The following is a 21,167-nucleotide window of genomic DNA, read 5'->3' as shown; positions in this document are numbered from 1 at the left end:
AGATGGACTTACCCGAGACTTCTCTTCTAAACGGGTCATCATCACAACCGTTGCCGTCCTCTGTTCCCATACCATCCTCCAGAAATCCCCAAATGTTTCCGGTAACGGACCCTGGGTGGCGATGTAAGCGTTCTGTTTCCTGTAGCCATCGATGTAGTTGGCATTGATGTAGTCGCTACCAGTTATGCCTAGATGAAAAAAGAGACGGCAAAGAGATAAAAAAACCTAAAGTGGTGCCTAATTTCCAAGCTCAATTTACTCCCCTTCCTTTGCTCCTTATTAGCACTGCTTGTTTTCTGTCATCTGCCACAACTTCCAGTATTCACATACAGTGACAGCTACCAAGCCAATTAAAACATGTGTGAAAGCATGAAATAACTGACTTGAGAGAAAAAACAAACAAACAAAAGCAATCAAGATAGGTTTAAAAAAAATAATAATCTTTTAAAATACATGAAGCCAGACTCATAACCTCTCGAAATGCTACATGAGAAAAATGTTTTTCAATTTTCATAATTGAAAACCCCATAATTTATATTTTTCCAATATTTGTATAACCTGTGAACTGTTTTATTTTTCTATGTGGGTTTATTTAGAAATCTTAATCAGATTTAATGCTAAAGAATAAGACCTGATAACATCCATTTCACCATGCATAATCAATGCAGACACATTATTAGAAAGCCTTCTGCATTGTTTCTGATAAAGATGAGTAATGTTTCAATAATTAAGACTGCATGCTTGTCACATTATGTAAAATCTTGTAAAATTACATGCTACTACCCTGAAAATAACCATAATCTTTTTTGCAGGATCCTTAGAAGTGTTTATTCAATTTGCAAAAGGTTTCAACCAAGACAAGATAATCTAGTAAGAGCTTTTCAACACCAACAATAATAAGACCTAAAGCCACCACTATTTATTTAGCTAACTGCTACATTGCTTCGGTTTGCTATGAGACTCCAGCATCAGTATCGGGGAGTCACGTCTCTTTTGCTGACGTCTCCACGCTCAAGCAGCAAACAATAAAACACTTGACTGGGCTAATTTAAGAGATGAGACGTGCCGAGGACAAAAACCAGAGGGGAGAGGAGGATAAAAAAGGATAAAAAGAAAGTTATAAAGAAAGAAAAAGGGGAAAAAAAATGCAATTAAAAGAGGACACCACGTTGTAAAATGTGACTGTGCAGCCTTGGCTTTAGTCATAGCTAGGCGGACAGAGAATGGAGGCTTGCATGGATTGTTCTGCTGCTGCAACTAATAGCAAAATCACTGCAGTGTAAAATAGAAATTTCAGACTTGATTAATTTATGTATTTATGGATGAGGCATTCTTCTTCTCTCGGTTAATTTTGCTACGCATGCTGTTGCACTGTCAAATTGGCCCGACTACTCCATGATATTGAAATCAAGTCTAAGCAGCTAGCTAAATAAAAGGAAAAAAAAAAGAATCTGGAATTTGGCTTTGATGTGAACAATTGGGTGGTTCCCCGGTGATGCAGAGCTAGAAAGCCGTCATCAGTGAAGGGATAGTATTGCTGACAATGGCCCTTAATGGCCATGATTTAGGAGTCAGAGGGAGAGACTCTGACTCTAAGGCCCCGTCCACACGAAGACGAACCCTGGCCTAAACGCACAAATTTTTCACCAAACCAGCCTCTCATCCACACGAAGCCGGCGTTTCGGGGGTCTGTAAACGATCATTTTTTTATTCAGCCTTCAGAGTGGGAAGATTCTGAAACGCCGTTTTCGCGTTTCCATCTTTACGCCCTAACCGCATATTTTTTTTTACACGCATGCGTCATAGCGTCGCCTCTACACACGCATGCGCGACCAGTATCACAACAACAATGGCGCCATTGCTAATGCTACTCACCCTGCTGTCGGGCTTACAACAGAATCTTCTTCTTCTGGAATATCTCCAGGAAGAACAGAGCAATATCGACGACATAGTTCAGCACCTGAATTTCACTTAACCACGAAAATGGACCCGCAGGGCAACCATGTATAAATATTAGTGCACATGCCCAACATTTCGTCGCTTATTTTTGCTTTGGCACCACAGCGCCACTTACAGGCCTGGCATACATTTTGCAGCGTTTTCATGCATTCGTGTGGACGCTCTCATTTATTTTACGTCTCCGTCTTTACGGCAAACGTTTTGGAAAATATCAGCGTTTCGTGTTCGTTTTGACTTCGTGTGGACGGGGCCTAAGACTAAAAAAAAAAAACTATGACCATTTAGGGGGAAGTCATGAATAGTGGGTTGATCTGATGAGACGAATTGGATGTTGCAAACACGGTGTTAAGTCTTGGATCCGTTTGAGAGTGAGAAAAGAGTGCTGTGCAAAGTGATGAGGCGAAACAAGTCTTTGTAATTTGCTTACATGAAACGCTTAACTGCAACAGAGCAAGACGAGCTAAACTAAGTCTTGAGTTTAGAGTTGGTTCCAATTATGTCTTGAACACATTAACACAATCTTATCACACTTTATGTTTGTTCCTCTACGAGCTACATTAGTAAAACTATATAATAAATGTGTTCTTTAATACTATTTTATTAGACAATGACTGCATCTCGCATCTGATTTGTAACTGATTAAACAGATTCAGCCTGAAGGATCAATTTTTATATTGAAGCAAAAAATCCATTAAAAAAATCCTGTTATGTTATTTATGACTTTGTCAATCACAAGTATGTTAAAATCAATCAATCAATCAATTTACCAACCAATCAATCAGTTCGATACATTTTGTTAATATAGCACCAGTTCACAAAACAATCATAAAAAGTTATTATTATAGTTTAAGTTATAGTTTAAGTTATATTTTATTAAGAATTTCTAAACTAAACGCAAACAACTTTACAGAAAAGAACACATACGATTAGGACCACTTAGTTATTGCTCATACTTCATACTAATTTTCTGCAATCTGATCTGCAGAGATTTTGGAGTAATGCATTAGTGCATTAGCTGATCTAAAAAAACAGCTGCTATTCTTTGAAAAATACTTTCTTTTTTGAGTTTTTATGACACTAGTGGCGCCCTTTTTATGGACAGTAGGCTCACAGGAAGGGCGTATAAAAGGGGGGAGAGACATGCGGGAAAGGACCACAGGCTAGATTCAAACATGCGTCGCCCGCGTCGAGGACTAAGGCCTCCATACATGGGCTGTGTGCACTAACCACTGCGCCACCAAATCGCACCCTATTTAATGTCACGGTGTTGAACGATACCAACTACATTTCAATTCCTCTGCACTTACAGGGGGAATTGACAAAAACATTCTTGATTTTAGGCGACCTCTAAAGCCAAGTTCTTTCACATAATTTTTTTGCAGGTAGCAAACAAACTGGGACAGAATGTATACGACGGGAATGTTGGGTTATTTTGGCAAAATATATATTTTTAGTCGGTTTATTAGATACGACAAAATAGGCTATGTGTCGTCTAATTTTGGGGAGAAATGTTAAATAATAAGTGCTATAATACTATAATAATAAGTGTATAGGTGCTCCTCTAAAACGATGGTGAATCAAGGGTGTGCAGGCAAGCATTACCTTCAATAGGAGCCAAGATGACTCGGGAGTGGTCGTAGGCGATGACGTTGGCGTAACGATTTTTGGGCTTGTTCACCTCCAGATTGGAATGCTCCCAGGTGAACTGCTGGCCCGGATCAATAGACTGATAGGAGGCAGACATAGCCGAAACATGGAGACATAAAAAAAGTAATCAGAGAAGCTGTGAGAGGCTCTGAGTTATAACAATACAGCTGCGGTGCTGCAAAGAAGAAAGAGACATTGAGGAGGCTCTTCACTTAAAGAAAAACACCCTGCTATGAGGAACATCTGCTTTCTACCTGGAATACAGCAGCTGCTAAAGTGCTATGTGTACAGTGAGAAACAACTGTATAGATCAGAAAAAAGCCAGACAATATTTGAAATACCAAATCAGTTAAGGTGTGTGAATTGCACAAAATCACAAAAAATATTTATGAACCATCAAAATGGTTTCGTTAGTTATCTGCTGGTTTGGAAAGTTTTGTGTAGAGATGGAGGCTTGAATCATAATTGCAGCTATTCGGTTGTAGTTTTTACACAACACATTTACCACAAAAATATATTTCTTGGCAGGCATGTTTTAGTCCATTTGGTGACAATATGTGATTTCATGTGATGAAACTTGCTGGTATATAGATTCTATTATGTGCCACATTATCTATACTGGGTTTGACTATTAGTCACTAATGACATTAAAGCCAGCATCTAATTTGTGGTTTTCTTTAAGCAGTGTCAACATTTGGAGGAAATATGAATTGCATTGATACATCTAAGCTAAAATTGAACACATTTTGAGATATTTATTTTCAGGCATTAGTCAGGAATAATTGTCGCATGCCCCTCTCTCTGCTTCCTCAATCAAAAAGGATGGCTCAAACTAGCTATCTTATTCTCTAAACAGAGTAAGTTAACAACAGTTCACTCTCTGATATAAAACTTCTAACATGTCCAGAGTTGCTCTTTTTAAGGCACCATCTGTTGTAACTTCCCAGATTTATTTCTAGGGATTCCCCTTTCTCAGTGTACTTCTCAGGTAGTGTGGATATAACTTCTCCTCACTTTGACTGCTTTAAGTTAAACACATACATGTTGTTAATATTTAAACTTACTATAATTCAAGCTTAAAATTACATAACCTTGTTATATGCAAAAACGGATTGTCCAATTGAATAATTTCATTACATACATGAACTTGTTATAATTACCTGAGAGTAATTTCATTTTTTTAACACATAATCATTAAATAACTTTTAAGTGTTTTGTTTTTCCAAAAAGGCAAGAGAAAATAATTAATAAACGGAGACAGAGCTTATCTCTTTCCCCTTCAAAAAACTTTGAACTAAGTTAACCTCAACAAAAATCAATGTTGTGATTTCCATTCTATACTTTTATTATTACTTTTGAAATTTTTAATTGATTTTACAGAGAGCAGATAACTTTCTGTATTTAATGGGAGAGTAAAAACATAAAACACAGAATTAATTTTTTTTAATCATTTAATTTGTCTGTAAAAAACAAGCAAATAATACTGCAGATTTTTTTTTTTTTAGAAATCTAAGGAATGTACAACTCTGTGCAACTATTATGGAAATTATGTATTTTTTTTTTGGACTATTCATGACTTTCATCATCTTTTGTTATCTCACAAGAATTTTCTTTTCTACTTATTCTATTTTTTATACAACCTGCAATGTTTCTATCCTTTGCATAATATTTCCAATTTACACATGATTTTCCTGACAATTTCAAGCTTATCTCTTTGAATAAATCTGATGTCCCATATTATGCTAGATTGAAAATAAAAACATTAACAATGAGGCCCTCAGAGCATGGTTTTGGCGTTTGTGCAGTAAAATTAATCTCAGATGAAGCAGGCAGCCTTTACCAAAAATCTCCTTATTCAGCCCTCTTCTAAATTAGCTGTTTTGGCTTTCAACGCCCCGATCCTCCCAAAGGCCACACCTCCACAACCCACAACCATGACAACCAGTCAGAGTTTGCAAAGATAGCGGTTAGGAGTGTGGAATAATCCATTAAATAAAGGCCGGAGCTTGAGCAATGGACTGCTACGGGCCGCTCTGGACAGTGTATTTCCCCTTATGACATCATCAGGGGAATGCTTTTGCAAAAGAGCATTATGAGCAAAAATTAGATAAGAACTAGAGAGACGCAGTAAAAGAGGTGAAAGGGATTTCTTTAATTTGTGAACCTCATATACAGGCTTGATGAGACATATGCCTGTTGCAAAAGTTTATAACGCATAATATGGGACCTTTACAGAGTCAAGTAAACAAATTATGTACATGCGCAGAAGTGCCAGAAATGGATTAAATTAAATCAGTCTACTAATTCTGGCAATAAAACTAGAATTTCTCTGCCTTCTTCATAATTTGTTATGAAGTGCCTATAAATGAACAGCAGTCCCTGCCAAGAAGAAAAGTCTTGCTTTGCATACTGTAGCTTCTGAGAGTATCCTAAGCATCTTCAGGTGAAAGCATTGTTGTCTTTTCATCGCTGCTCCTGCTTCAGATGATCTCCTCCTTATCTCTACTCCCCCACTGTGATTCTTTGCTCTGCCTCCTCGCAGTGAATCTTTATCATTAACCAAACCTTTCCACCTCATTTCTCTCTCTCTCTTTTTTTTCGCTTCATCCCCCTTTCTCTTACATACTGCCTGGCTAAAAAACCAATCAGTCAAAGCCCCTACAGAGCTGTGCTTGGCAAGCTGGGGTGCCAGGAAGAACAGCCATTCATCAAGAAAATAACTAAATTAAAATTACACTTCTCTATTTAATTTGGTCATTTATTTTTCCTGAGGTGGGGGGGGTGTTTGAGGACGGGAAGGCAGACAGTGAGAGAGGGGAAAAAGGACAGAGATGAGCTAGTGTCTGGAGGCTGTCTCTCAAAGCATGGTAATTAGAACTTCTAGCATCGACTCTACCACTTTTTTCTTTTCGTTTTTTTCCTCACCAATGAAAGAAGCAAACTCATCCCGTTTGGTATACAGTCCAAATGCTGGGCTCTTGAATAATAGATACCCAAGAAATGCTGGACTGCTATGAGAAGTCATTATCCACCAACATCCACCAGCAGGCATGATGACGACAATCTATGCCTCCGTACCGGCTTTATACTTTAAGCTGGCGGGCAACAAGGCGTCAGGCTCTGTGATTTAGGGATGGTGAGCAGAGAATATTGCTTGTATGCAAACGAGAGCTGATTCAGCGCTCCTGATTTCTAATCAACTCTGGTGTCATTTATAACCGTGGCCGACTCAGAGCTCAGACAGCTCAGTTATACACTCTGTACACACACTACACACAGACACAGGCCTTCAGAAACGAACCAAGGCTGGCTGCCTGTGCAGAGCTCTGGATAGGAATATAGACTAAATCTCTATTGTAGAAGAAAGCAAATCTTTAGTCCAAGTTCATTGGCGTGTGTAAAAGATGTCAATATTAGTGCTGTGGGTGAATAAAAATATTTATTTTTCCATTTCCATAATGTATTCTAGTAGAACTAATGATCCTATTCAGTAAAGAATTGGAGTTTGGCAGCTAAAAAATGCTTCAACAAGCTAACGCAGACTTAAATGATTGATCTCAATAATTATCCTGCTGAAATATGAAAAAAAAAACAGACAGGGAAAAAATATGCACCACTGATTGCTTTAGGAATCTCAAGTGCCAGCTGGCGGAATTTAGTTGTCCAGCAAAACTAAGACATCTACAAAAGAAACCTTGTTTTTTACATCGCAACAAAAACAACTCTTTTGTCCAGTTCCAGTGAAAACACAATCAGACAGGAATCAATACTCCAGCAAATTTGAACCTCAGGCCGCGCTCACCTCATATTCCTGGGAGAGCTTGAGGTTGTCATTAGCTTTGAGAAGTTCGGTGTGCTCGGCCAGCTCAGAGATGGGGATCGGAGGATGATTCATCATACCTGTTCGCCAAGAAAATAGACACAGGAATTCCATGTGGGAGAGGAAAAAAAAAAAAAAAGGTCCATTAGTAAAGAAGACGGGCTGAAGGTTCAAAAGTTTGAAAACGCAAGCTTTAATAGGTGAGAATATATTGCCTGTGCAACAATGATGGACTTGCTTTTAGTGATGGGGAAGCTTGACAAAGGCAGTGAACCAATAAATAAATAAATAGTGATGTAATAGTTACCAGGCCAGAGCTCAAAGATAGTCGTTTTTCAATTGACACTGAACGATTTTTTTCTTACCGAAAGGATGTAGCAACAGAAAGCTATAAAGCAAATGGGATTTCTTCATTATTCAAGAAGCTGATGGATGTTGGAGCCAAACGAGAGTTGCTGGCCTCAACAATCAATGGCATTACCAATTCAACTAGCCTAGGGCATTAGATTTAATGCCACAAGATTAAAAATACATGTATATTTGTGGAAAGATCAAAATTTAAATAAATGTTGAGTCCTATTTTATTTTCTTAATAAAAAGAAGTACTTTGCACTACGCCTGTAGAGAAATGAAATGGGTAACATGTTCAATATTCTTCAAACAAACAAGAAGAGTAATTTAAACAGTTATTTTAATCAGTAATTTTAATCAGGAAAGAATAAATATCAATGTTTTTTGTTTTTAGGCCCCAATAAAATAAACAACTTAAATAATTAGCACCTTGTGTACTTCCCTCTATGCCAGCAATTTAATTCTTTACAGTCATACTCGTGACATTTGACAGAGTCTAACTGGCAGTCTTCTCTCCAAAAGGATGTTTTTTTGCTTTTACAGTAACTAAACAATTCAATTCAATCTATTTATATAGCACCAATTAACAACACGTCATCTCAAGGCACTTTACAATTCAACCAGATCATACAGTCAAATTGATACAAAGTTGTCTATCTAAGGAAAACTAGTTGATTGCATCGACTCATTGTCTCCAAGGCCATACCTCACACCAAGCATAGTTGTAGTGACAGTGGAGAGGAACAACTCCCTTTTAACAGGAAGAAGCCTCCAACAGAACCAGACTCGGTGTGAGCGGCCATCTGCCAAGGCCGACTGGGGTTCAAGAAGACAGATGCAGAGATACAGAAAAAAGCAGAGATACAAAAGGCAACTATCAACCTGGATTTTTTTTTCTGTATATATTTCGAGTGTATAGAAGCAAAAAGTGTTCCTTTTTAATAAAATTATAAAAGCACCTTTAAAATGTATTTAAACCAATTAGGAAAAAATTATTTAAAGAAAAAAAATATATATTTTTTAGGGGATATTTTCTATTACATTTTATTGGATTATATACAACCCAAAATTTCTCAAAGAACATCTGCAATTGGTTCATTGAGCAGTATAGTGAAAAAATAGGGGTATTGTTTGACAATGTGGTTTATCAATACAACAAAATACATCAAGGTAAAATTAAGTACCACAATTATTTAATTGGAACCTTTTCTTACCCTAACTCAAAATACTATTGCCACTTTATGGTTAGCAGTATCTTTTATATGTTTACTTTTACCAATACCTGAATAGAAAGGTTCAAAATTGTACTCAAGCCCTGACCTGGGGGGTGTTTATGGTGAAGGAGGTGAAGCGGGATCAGGAAGTTAAGGAGTGGGAGTGAAGCTGAATGACACAGTGAGCTGCTCCATTTCAGACTCGAGTAAAACAAGCAAAAAAAAAACCCCCAAAAAAAAAAAGCAAAGAAAAATACCCCCTGCTCCATCTTCTCTCAAACCAATGCACAACACTGCCAAGATAAATAGCTTGGCCTTGCAGGATAGCAAACATTCTCGGTTGCATTTTCCATCTAGGCTTCCTAAAAATTCAAATGTGATCTCTCCAAAGAACAATCCTTCTACAAACATAAGGAAATTGTCATGTTTGTCAGTGCAATTTTTTTTTTTTTTTTTTTGCCATGTTGCTCCTATCATCAGAGCTGCTGCACAGACCGGTTACCAATCTGCTTAAAAGCATAAAGCTGAAGTCATGTTATAAAGTATGGGGAAAAAAAGCACACTGTGTAGCTCTGTCTTTGCATGTTTCCTGGAAACACTTATCATTTTTGTATTTCTAATAAGAGGTCTCTTATTCTGCTGAACATTGAGGTCAAAAGTCAACAACATCATGAACTCTCTGTGCAGAAAAGTTAGTCAGGGTTAATTGGGCATGTAAATTGGCATAATCACATTAAGCAGCCTTAATTTTCCCTTTCAAAGAGTTCCCCAATGTCACAGAGGTCGCTCATGTTTTGGTTGCTTTTGTTGTGCTTAAGAAGGGGCTCGACTCTCTTCACTGACAGTTTTCATTAGTAACGGCACTTTGATTTACATTGAGAGAACAATGAGGCAATAAATTACATGAGGATTACCACGCATATGTGAAACAAACGGGCATGACACTCAAATGAATGTAGTGGCATCCTACCTACATTGAGACTATTGTAGATGAAAACCAAGGCACACATGCCCAGAAGACGAAATGTTTTTTATTTATTTTATTTTTCTTTCAATAAAACGAGAAGGAAACAAAAGAGGTTTTTTTTTTTTAATTTTTAAATAAAAAAATATATATTTCAATAAATTATGTATTACTAGTGAAAAATTAAGATATGCATCAAGAAAAGAGCTAATTTTACTTCCTGCATATTAGTTAGCCATATTACTGACAGGAGGTAAACTGCAAGAGAAATAAGTAGACGTAAATGCAAATGAAGAGGCCCTATTTCTCCATGAGAGAGGAAGGAGATCAAAGAGTGTTGGTGTTGAATTTGGGCATGTGTGGCTCTGTTTACAGAGGTTCCAGATATAATTAAAGTTAGGTTTTACTCTGTTTACTGCTAAAATTACTGCTTGCATACCATTAAACTATGATGCACGGCTACAGGGAGGGGCAGGTAGTATGTTTTAAGACATTTTGTATTTAATGTGGATTTGCTGTGGGAATGAAAAGACCCAGTTAGAGATAAAATAGACTAAGGGTGTGAAAACTATTCTATGTTTTGTGTCAAACTAGGGGAGAACTGTGTAAAAAAATGACAGAGACTGTAAAATGGTTAAATTCACCAAAATATCAAATGAGATGCACAACAGATATAAAAGTGTTACAAATCTTTAAACTTTAACTTCAAATGTATCTTCTTCAGCTTTGATTATTGAATGGCATGTCAAATTTTGGTTCTTCTTTTTGGTTTTCTCTCTTATTACAACCACTAAACAGCATACAACTTAAAGCACTTCTAAAGTCTAGACAAATGTGATAAAAATTATGATATTTGCTTGAATGAATAAATAAAATAAATAAATATGAATAAAGAGGACAAGTCTTTTAACTTAATTTCCTAATTTCCTCATTGAAAGAACATTATTTTTACTTTGATGTGTTATAGTCCCTAAAGCCCCCCCCCAAAAAAAAATAAAATAAATAAATAAATAAATCAAAGAAAGCAAATCAGTACAAGGTGCATATCTAAGTTTTTCTTGATAAAAGCTCAAACTAATACCAAAATCAAGACAAATTAACAAAAATCCCATTACATATTAGCTGAATATTTTAAGCCATTTATAAAACAGTATAACAAATTTATATTTACACTTGCTTTTTTAACATACTAAAGCAGAGCCAAGTCACTCGATGACAGAAATATTAAGCTAATATCCTTTAGTTTAAGCCTTTCCTGGCCCAGAGTGGCCTGTGTGTTTCACAGCAGTCTAAACACGACCAGCGGAGACAGAATAAAAACAAACTAGCTCCCAATTACACATTTGCAGATTTGCAGCCAATGTGGCTGAGAAATAAAATGATTCCTTTTGATAAGCCAAGCCAAAGGCCTTTTTATGATGTTGCATATTTCCATATAAAAAGGGAAGAAGTCTGCTGGTAAGCAACGAAAAAAAAAATGGGGGGAAAATGAGAGGAAAGTCTTTCTCTCGGATGATTCTTTTCAGCAAGAGGGGGGTGATCAAATGTCGAGCCATTGTTTGGAACTGCTTTAATTAATTCTACTCGTTATCTCATAGCGCAGAAAAGACCCCGTTTTGGTTGGGAATGGAAATGGAGCAGTGCTGGTAAAGGATGAGGAGGAGGGGGAACAACAAGGAGTTGTGAAAGACAAAGAGGAATTACACAGATTGTGTTCTTTTTTACAAAAAACAAATCTTTAAAGCATCTATATATTAGCAGAAGAGATTGCACAGGTTATATATGCATTGTGGATTAATGCATTGCCATTGGCCATCATGGATCGTGTAACTGGCATCCAATTAAAGAATAACCTCAGTGTAGTGATAGAAAACAAAATAATTATTGGCTGAGATTTGTGGTATTGTGGAAAGAAAATGTGCTTTATGTATTTTTGAAGAGAAGCAAATCTAGAAAAGCAGCACAGAAAAAAAGGTCAAACATATATTTAAAAGAAGCTGGCACAGAAAACTAACTTTCATAGACAAAACCTGCTTCACTCTGAGGACTGCTTAGACCAGAATCTGAAAAGGACAATAAACATAGGAGACAGTGTGTTCAAGGAGCTTTACTGCAACACAAGATGCAAAATGAAAACGTAAAACATGTAAAGCAATGCACAAAAGTAATGTAGCAGTTTTTGTTCTTCGAACAAACAGTCTAACCTCAGTTAGCTCATTTCTTTAGGAGATTCTGCATTATGGGTTATAAACATTTGGACAATAGAATAAAATAAGGCTTCTAATACTACTAGGAGCTCACAAAGAACCTTACAGAAGTATAGCACCATTTACACTTCCCTTTTGAAGCCATGCCGAGAATGGTTCCAGCAAGGTAACCAAGATAACTGTTGAGTGTAAATGGAACGCAACTGAACTGAACAACCAAAGCACGCTAAATCTAGTACTAGTTCAACAGTAATGCTCGGCATGGTTCACTTGTGGCTCGGTTCTCTGATAACAGAGAGCGCATGAAAAGACGTTTTCTCCTATTTACAGTCCGCTGACTCATTTTGCAGGTTTTCTGGCATGTCCGGCTTTGCAATTCACAGATCTCTTCACCTGCTGACAAGCAGCCTATTAACAATAAATGGCATGTATCAATTATGGTGCCACCATTTTTGTTTGTGCAATTCCCATCTTGGGAGCTGTAGTATTGCAGACCGCCGATAGGAGAGGAAATGTGCTAGCGTGATGTGTAAATGGTTGTAAGACCCAAGCTAATTCCAAACTCGGCAGGGATCCATTTCAGAGGGCTAGTGTAAATGGGGCATATTTCTCTTAAATATTCCACATTTGGTTTTATGAGAATTATAATGGTTTATGGGATTTTGGGGAATGTATTTGATGAAGTGCAAAACAGGCTTAGATTGGAAGGTAACCGGACTTTCGCTCATGTTTGTGGAAGTTTTGAAACCTATCCAGAAGACTCTGGTGCCAACATAGCCAACAGAATTCACAAAGACTCACAAATGTCTCACTCTTTAGAATTAATCCCTTTCTTTCCTTTTCAGAACTAAGCTTCACTTTGTATTTGTCTATTGAACAAAATCTCATGAAATAACTTTGCGGTTTTAAAGTGACAACCTCTTTTTAGAAAATCAAAGGGTATGAATACTTTTGCAAGGCTTTATCTTTTCCACAACCCTCCCTTAAAGCGATACCAGTTGGTCATTATTGTCAGCGCCTGCATCTCTGCAGGAGAACCACATATCAACAGTTAGAGAGATCATTGATTTGTTATCTGAAAGCTTCTTTCAGAAAATAGGGGAAGGGATAGAAAACTGTAAAATCTGTTTATGTTTGCTGGGGAAAATTAAAGATGAATGGCTTCTTTGTCTGTACATTTGCACTGAGCCCCTAGAAGTGAAAAGTGTGGAAAAGGATCTGCATTCCTGGTTGACAGCTTTGAAGCCACAGATGATGGGAGTCAGAGCTCGGAGGAAATCTTATCTCCTTAGATGATCAGGTGAAGCAAAGCCTGTGTCAGGACTGAATAATGTCTGTCCAAACAGTCCCTCATAAACCTATGTTAACTGAATACACGTGTAACGAAGAGATGTAATTTGGTAGGACGTATCAAATTTGCCTGTTGAATAAATGTGAATGCTGGCAGACAACAAAATGAACTTGTTCTACATAACATGGCGAAACAAAGCTCTGTGCTTGTCACGCACAAATATAAGCTGGCATAGGGGTAACAGCGCCAAGCATTAGGTGAGTTTACCTTGTTTAGACATCTTAGTGTGAACTCATCATGGTACCGACGTCATGTGACAGAAAAGGGGTTAAAGACACTGAACATTCCTCCCTTCCTAATTGATTTGTGACAATGACTAATTAAGCCTTACGGGTGGTACTCTGATCCCCTGTCTCAGAACGTCATTCATCACAGTAGGGAGGAGGTGCAAGCGTGTCTGATTCTGTTTATGTGTAGCATGTCGGTGGTTTGACAGCCCCATGAGGAGGAGGGCACGCTTGTTAAAGTCACCGCCATAATCGGTAGAAACATGTAGGTTGCTGATGCCTATGAGGGACTGGCTGGTGCTGGGTGATTTTCAACATATGCAACACCTTTTTTCTGCAAGGGGAAAGGGGAATGTTTGATATTTATATATATATATATATATATATATATATATACATAGTTGCTGAGATAAAAAAGTGTTTTACACAGTTTTCTGAAAAGTGTTGCAGAACATCCAACGTTTTTGAAGAAAAGTAAAGACTGGAGCAACATAATAAAAGAGTTCAAAGGTTAAAACTATTCAGCTGTTCTGTAGCAGGCAAAATTCTTTCCCTTTTATTTGAGCAATATTAATGATGGCCTTTTTATTTATTTATGAAGATCAAGGATTTCAACAGTGACATATAAGACAGGGTTGCGGGTTTGCTTAGAGATGTTTAATAATGCACTGGTGATTACTTTATAGTTCTCCAATTAATTTAGAAAACATTTTTGGCAGGAGAGACATGAGGATAAGCATTCTTATTTTTCTGTAGCACCTGGCTGATCCAAAGCCTTTACAGTTATACTTGTTTTAATTAGTCAAATTAAGTACAAGCTTTCAAGCAAGAGTCAGTTCCATTCTGCCAACTGTGTCAGTCTTTAGACAAGACCCCCGGCAAAAAAGTAAGGAAAGCGTACTGGCAGCTGCTTGGAGGCTGATGCTGAAACTAAATGAGTGTTTTTTAAAAGCTACTGTGGGGCAGAAGCTGAATGTCAAAAAACAGAAGGCTGCTGGAGTAACAAGCAGCAGGACAGTATTAATGTGCTCCTGAAAAAATGATGAATAAACTAATGCAACAAATTGTATCAGAGATTTTCTACTGTAAGCAAGTTTTAGGTTCCTTGCATTCATGAACATTGGGCTTTGGCGAAATATAAACCTGTCATTTTCCATAGGTAAATTAATCTTAAAGGCATCTAGAATAACATTTTGATGAATCTTAGTCATATCTAGAATCAATCATTTTAAGTAGCGGCTTAAAATTCATTGGAAGTGTGTTTTTGCTTATTTATCTCCTAAGAAACTTTAAGCTTGCATTCCTCTTTTCTCTAATCTTGGTGTATCAGGGATGTCATGAGTTTGCAAAACACTGGGCTAAGGTTATACAGCATCACTACTGGGCAAATTAAAATAGGTTTAGCATTTTGGTATTAAAAAAAATGTCTTAGAAGATATCTTATTTAGTATTTTTTGTTTCAACAAGAAGACAGTTGGACAACTCGACAATAGGAGGGATGTTGAAACAGAAGTGAAAAAAGCAATATATGGTCAGAGACAAACACAAGCTACACACCGAGTTACGCTACTTTAGTCTTTTGACCCAAAATTGCTAATTAAACCTCAGGCAGAGGGGGAGATTGAGACAAAACTAGACGTTCTCTACCTTAAGGCGGTCACATAACCTACAGGCTCTACAGCTCGCACACATTAACACAGAGAGAATGCAGCCTCTCAAAGACTTGAACACTGGAAACATCATCTAAGATATATTTTATGTTCATCTGCACTACGGGTTACTGAACACATATACAGACAATGCAGCATATGCTCTGTTGCATTCGGGAGGCCTTGGATAACTGCGCTGGGAGTATGCAAATTGAACAATGGTTGGTATTAGCGGATGTGAATTTTCACAAATGCTCACTGGCCATTTTAATTGGGCAAAAATGTCCTCTCACATTTAATTTCCTTGGTGTGGAGATAAAGACAGCAGCCAAGTTTTTGCAACAATGGAAGAGCTCTTGAATAAGAGCACCTGTTATATATAATGGATCTGCATGTTCAAGTAAATGTTATGGGAAAATGGAGCATTAGATTGTAAAATAAGTTGTTTCATAATTTCGAGAAAGATGAACAGCTGGGAAGCAAATATTCAATTTAACATTTGAGTACCATTGGCCAATAAGTCTTGAAATAACCACTATAAGGAAATCAGAATAAAACAAGCACAGGCTAAAGGGGGGTGATTCTATGAACTTGATCTGTTCCAAAGTGGGAGTATGCATGTCCTTTCAGTCCCTCCTTTTTATAATCTGACTTGAAAAAGTTAGCCCCCCCCTAAAAAAAAGAAAAAAAGAAAAGAAAAAAAAACTTGAGGCAGCAGGTCTGAAATCCCAATGAAGCCGTTGAGCGTTTCTCTATTTTGAAATATCAGGCCTTTGAAGGTAGAGAGGCTGGATCCTTTTGACAGACTGATGACTGAAAGACATCTGGGCTTAGAAACTGAGTCTAAAAAAAATAAATCTAAACAATACACCCGAAAAAATAGCCTGCAAGTTTTAGTTTGTTTTTTTTACCTCAAAAATACCTTAAAAAATTTTAGGGATACTCTTGGGGGAAAAAAAAGGAGCATATAACTTGATTTTCTTTTTGAATGTGTTGTACCTAAATTTTAAAAATGTACATTTTAAATGCTAAGTAGGTCTAAATAATTCTTATCTGAGGGTCCAATGCTAACAAATTGATATGAAATACATCCGTGGTGATTAGCATTAGAAAATCACAGTGCCTTGCAATAGTATTCACACCCCTCAAACATGATCAGACTCCCATTGAGAATTTATAAAAACACTAGATAATTAAGTTGATTTGATCTGTGAACAGAAATCAACATGTGAAAAATTTGAATTTACTAGAAATGTTCTTCCTTCCTCTTAAGGATGTAAAAGACACCATAGCAGCAAATTCTGCATGTTCTATGAAATATTTTAATACGTTTCCATTTGGACAGCTATTTTTGTTCCTAAAATAGTGATATCCTACCTTCATATCTTTGACAAAATCGACTGCTTATTACGAAGCACATGAAACTAAATGAGCTTGATTCAGTTGTGGCCAAAACAAACACAACAAAATGAAAAAAACAAACAAAAAACACATTAACTAAGTCATAAGTCATAGCAGCAGCAAAAAAATGTCCAAAACAACAAAAAATGTTCTTATTTAAAATAATGGAGAACATGTCACACAATCCTTAGCTGTAGAAGCCAAGAAGAATGTGTGCAAGATATTACTCAGCTGTAAACATCTGAGTTTTTAGCTTGGACGGACATCAGAAGAAAAGAAAGACATTAAGGCATGGAAGTGGGGTTTTACACACTTTCATGTGCATGGAAGTGTGTTAAACCCTGGAGAACAAAACAGGATTTGTTTCCAGCTTAACAATCATAATTTTTTGCAATTTGTTAATCATTAATGACTAATTGGCACACAGGGATATGGAACATGTGGAAATATGGCCTGTAGGCAATTAGAGCCACAAATAACAGTAATTGCAAAAGGGAGAACATATGCAGAGAAAACAAAAACCTTAACAAATCTTGACACCTCTTAGTTTGACACATAAATGTATATTCTTTTAAAACAAAGCTTTTATATTTGAATTTATTTGATTTTACTTTTAGTACCGTAAATACTTTAATTTGCAATGCTATTTTCTTAGTCTAAAATCTACCTAAACACCCAGCAAATAGCTTTAATTTGCAGGAAATAATGATCTTTGCTAATTTTAATTAATATTTTTAACCTACAGAAGGATTGTCTGTAAAAAAGGAATCAAAGTATCGCTAGAATCATTCTTTCCGAAGATTGAACTGTGTCGAAAATATTAAGTAGTCCATTTAAGTCACTATCTGCAATTACAGAAATATTCTTAGGTAAAAGACGCCATCAATGAGAGACAGATTGCATATTCATATACCTGTTGCATGTATTGTGAATGTGCTCCCCTACCTGCAGTTTGAAAGTTGATGCGTCTCATTTCCACAGGGTCTGTGGGATGGTGGGGAGTAATGTCTGCATTGTTAAGGAGACATTTCGTGCGTGGCTCAGATTCTTTTCTCTTCCGGCTGCAGAGCAAAACAAAGCAGAGATATGTAAAGACAACAAAACAAAACAGAGAAGAAGTGGCAGAAAACAGATCTTTTTTTTTTTTTTTTATCATGTGCAACTGTTTTTCCTGTTTAAGGTTTTGATGAAAGCCACCAAACAAACAAAGCATGTTTGTTTTCTACCTAAAACAGATTCATTTATATTATATTATTAATATAATTACAGCCCCGTTTCTTAGTGTTTTAACTCTGTTGTTGAGATTATTAAACATTGTAAGCATCAGACCTTGAAACTGAGTGCCTTTAGAAAAAAAAAAAAAAAAAAAAGTTGCATTCTCTACAGCATAAATTCAAGATCTTCTGGCTCTTTTCATATTCTAGTGAGGCAGGCCACGCTGTCTCCTTTAGTAAAATTCACCAAATCTAAGTAAGACTACACCTTACCTGTCTGGTTTGCTGTTTCCACAGAATGCAACAGGAACCAAATAAATATATAAAGATGGTAAAAACACAGCACACAAGGAGAAAGGGAGAGGGGGAGGCAAGAAGAGATACAAATCAATAGAGAGCAGTTTAAAATTCACAGGGGTCACTGCTGTGCTCGCAAAAAAAGCGAGATGAAGCTTATCAGCAGCTGAAGGGGTGAGCGTGTTAACAGGAGTGCAGATGTGTCAGAGGGTTAAAATAAATGTGAGTTCTTTATGAAATGTCCAAGTAAGCACATGCATTTGTGACTTTATGAGTGTGCTGTTGTGTGTGTGTTTGTCGGTGTGTGCCCGAGGGTGCAGATACAGAGAGGAGCAGGGAATGTCAGGGCCAAGGGCAGACCCGGGATACACTGTTGACCAAAGATGAGGGAAGCAGGAGGCAGGAGTGGTGGTGGAAGCATGAGACGAAGAGAAAGAGAATGAAGAAAAAAGAGAGAGAGATCCAAGGAGAGGTGTTACTCTCCCCAACCACCAAGACTGACGTAAGGCAAGGTCAGACAGCGGGGGATCATCTGACAGTAGCAGGCTGCTCCTCTGTTTCTCCCCCTAGGCCTTGCTCCCTCCCACCCTTTAGGTAATTCAGGAATCTCTGCATGTTAAGGAACTAGCTCCTCATACCTAATGCTAAGTTCTAACTTCCAGAATCTGAAGATAAAGGAAACAACTTGCTGTGAAACAAGGGCAGCGTATTGACCTAATCTGCCTGATCCTTCTGCTCTTTTACTGAGCTTTGATAGAGCAGCTGATAATTACTGCAAGCGTATCCCTGAAAACACTGAGAGACTATCGAACAACTACAATGGAAGAAAAACATTTTTAAGTGTATGTTTTACTTATTAGCAGGTTTAATTCCATTAAGAATCTCTGTTTTTGATCATTTTCTCAAAGAGTCTCATCATCTCTTCTTTCTCCAACCAGCTCACTCCCCACAGCCATCTTTTACCACAACAAACACTCGTTCACATTTGCATACAGCGATGTTATTGGGTCTTTTTATCATGCTGCAATGAATACAAAACACGACCCCACTTTGGCATGCTTCCTGACATGCAATTATTTCCCAATAACCCAATTCTCCACATAAACTACAAATAACCAGTTTAACGTCAAATAATGAGAACATATTGTGATATTGCTAAACATGTGGGAAATTGAATTTTTATATCACATTTAGTCCAAATAATAAAACATGGCTTGCGGTTTAATATTTTATGGGCCCGTGGCTGGAGCAGGGACCAACAATGCTAAGCTCTGATTCAGCTCCCTGTCTGATAAGACAAGAGATATGCTGCTTAACAACCTTCCTCAGAGAAATGCTTATTAAACTGGCAAAATATCCATACAGTGAAACTACTTGAAAACCCTTTGGTGTTTCTCATCATTTGATGTTAAACAATTTTTATTAGTGCTGTCAAAATCTCATTCATAGAGAAGTCCTCCCAAAATCCATTTATTCCAAATCCCACTCACTTTTTCAATAGAAGAATAGAGATGACAATGCCAATGATGAAGACCACAGCCAAGACAGGACCGACCACCCAAATGAGCCCGTCACTAGGCTCCATTGGCAAAGGGTCCCTCACCATCTCTGGAGTCACCACAGTGTCAGTATAGGGGCTGGTTGCAAACATTTTCTGTGGAACACAAAAAAACAATATATAAATCTGAAGTATAGGTGGATAAAAAGTATAGTGGATTGACAAAAACTTGAAAATCAAATAGAAAGAGGCTAAAAACAAGGTAACAAAAGTGCACTCACCCCAACAGGTGCATTAAGTTCAGCAAGCAGGAAGAAGACATATTCCTGACCAGGTACAAGAGGCTTGTTCTCACAGCTGCTCAGGCGGTGGTCAGACCCCACTGTGAAGGTGGAGGGCAGCTGCTTGAAGCAGGCCGTGATGTAGGCCTGCTTCTGGTCTGTTTGAGCCAGCTGGCGCCGTGAACGTCGCTTTGGGATCACATCCCTCAGCAGCTGCTCAAAGTAAAGATGGTATTAGTTCTATTTTTTCTATTTTTGTTTCAGTTTTGGTAACACTATTCAAATAAATAAGAAAAAAAGACTGAGTAAGGATTAGCTACAGCTAAATCCACTAATATTTTTGGAGGATTTAGTATCTGTGATGCTAGTAGACAACAAAATTAAGAAGTAAAAATCACTATAAAACATATTTTGTGGTCCAAGTTTTCAGCATAAAAACAATTATTCCTACAAAAGATATAGATTTTGTATTATCTGATTAAATTAAGAAATTTTAATGGGAAAAGCAATATCTGATAAAACCCAATGCATTTCTATATTATATTAAGAGAATAAGCAAAAATAGTAAATAACACAAATGCAAAACAATGAGAGAAAACACAACAGCTCGAGCAAAAGAAAAAACAACTTATGTAGTGTTGCGTTGAACCCCAGGTAAAAAAAAAAAATCTTCAAAAAGAATTCAAAAGAAGGCAGTAGTGAGTCTGCTTTACACATAGAGGCAACAGCTTCTATAATTTAGCAGCCACAGCTGCAAAAGTCTTATCACTTGTTATTTAGCCTTGGCTTTGAAAAAGCCGAGAGCTGCTGTTTGGCTGACCTTGGAGTCTCTAAAGTAGAGCACAGGTGAAGTAGATCATAAAAACATTAAAAAGCAAATAAAAATCTTAAAATCAATTCCATAGCACAAAGGAAGTCATTGAAGAGTAGTCTCTATGTAGTTATGTGTGGTAAAACAGGCGCAGCTGCAGGAAAAACTGGACAAGCTGAAGGTAAGAGAGGGCAGACTATCAAAACCCCAAAATAGAGCATAGCAATAATGATGGTGAAAATTAAGAAAGGCGAGAATTATCTTATTAAAATCATG

The 21,167-nt window shown here is 37.1% G+C and overlaps 1 protein-coding gene across 11 annotated transcripts in view; it reads right to left on the bottom strand.

Moving 5' to 3' along the window:
* The window catches only part of LOC107083665 (receptor-type tyrosine-protein phosphatase S-like), a 272,199-nt gene that overhangs the window by 25,369 nt on the left and 225,663 nt on the right, over positions 1-21,167 (bottom strand). For 9 of the 11 annotated variants that reach the window (XM_015373047.1, XM_015373045.1, XM_015373050.1 and 6 more), the window contains 7 exons: positions 20,081-20,293; positions 19,792-19,955; positions 18,278-18,289; positions 17,736-17,851; positions 7,409-7,506; positions 3,562-3,685; positions 13-188 (listed from right to left, as the gene is read on the bottom strand). In XM_015373047.1, the coding sequence (XP_015228533.1) occupies positions 13-188; positions 3,562-3,685; positions 7,409-7,506; positions 17,736-17,851; positions 18,278-18,289; positions 19,792-19,955; positions 20,081-20,293 (903 nt within the window). The remainder of the gene's footprint in view (positions 1-12; positions 189-3,561; positions 3,686-7,408; positions 7,507-17,735; positions 17,852-18,277; positions 18,290-19,791; positions 19,956-20,080; positions 20,294-21,167) is intronic. The other 2 variants (XM_015373049.1, XM_015373056.1) reach the window with 1 other exon arrangement.

Source organism: Cyprinodon variegatus, unplaced genomic scaffold (genome assembly GCF_000732505.1).
Source record: "Cyprinodon variegatus isolate N-32 unplaced genomic scaffold, C_variegatus-1.0 Scaffold80, whole genome shotgun sequence".
Classification (NCBI taxonomy): Eukaryota; Metazoa; Chordata; class Actinopteri; order Cyprinodontiformes; family Cyprinodontidae; genus Cyprinodon; species Cyprinodon variegatus.
The sequence above is the reverse complement of the archived record's forward strand: the minus strand, read 5'-3'. Positions and strand labels throughout refer to the sequence as shown.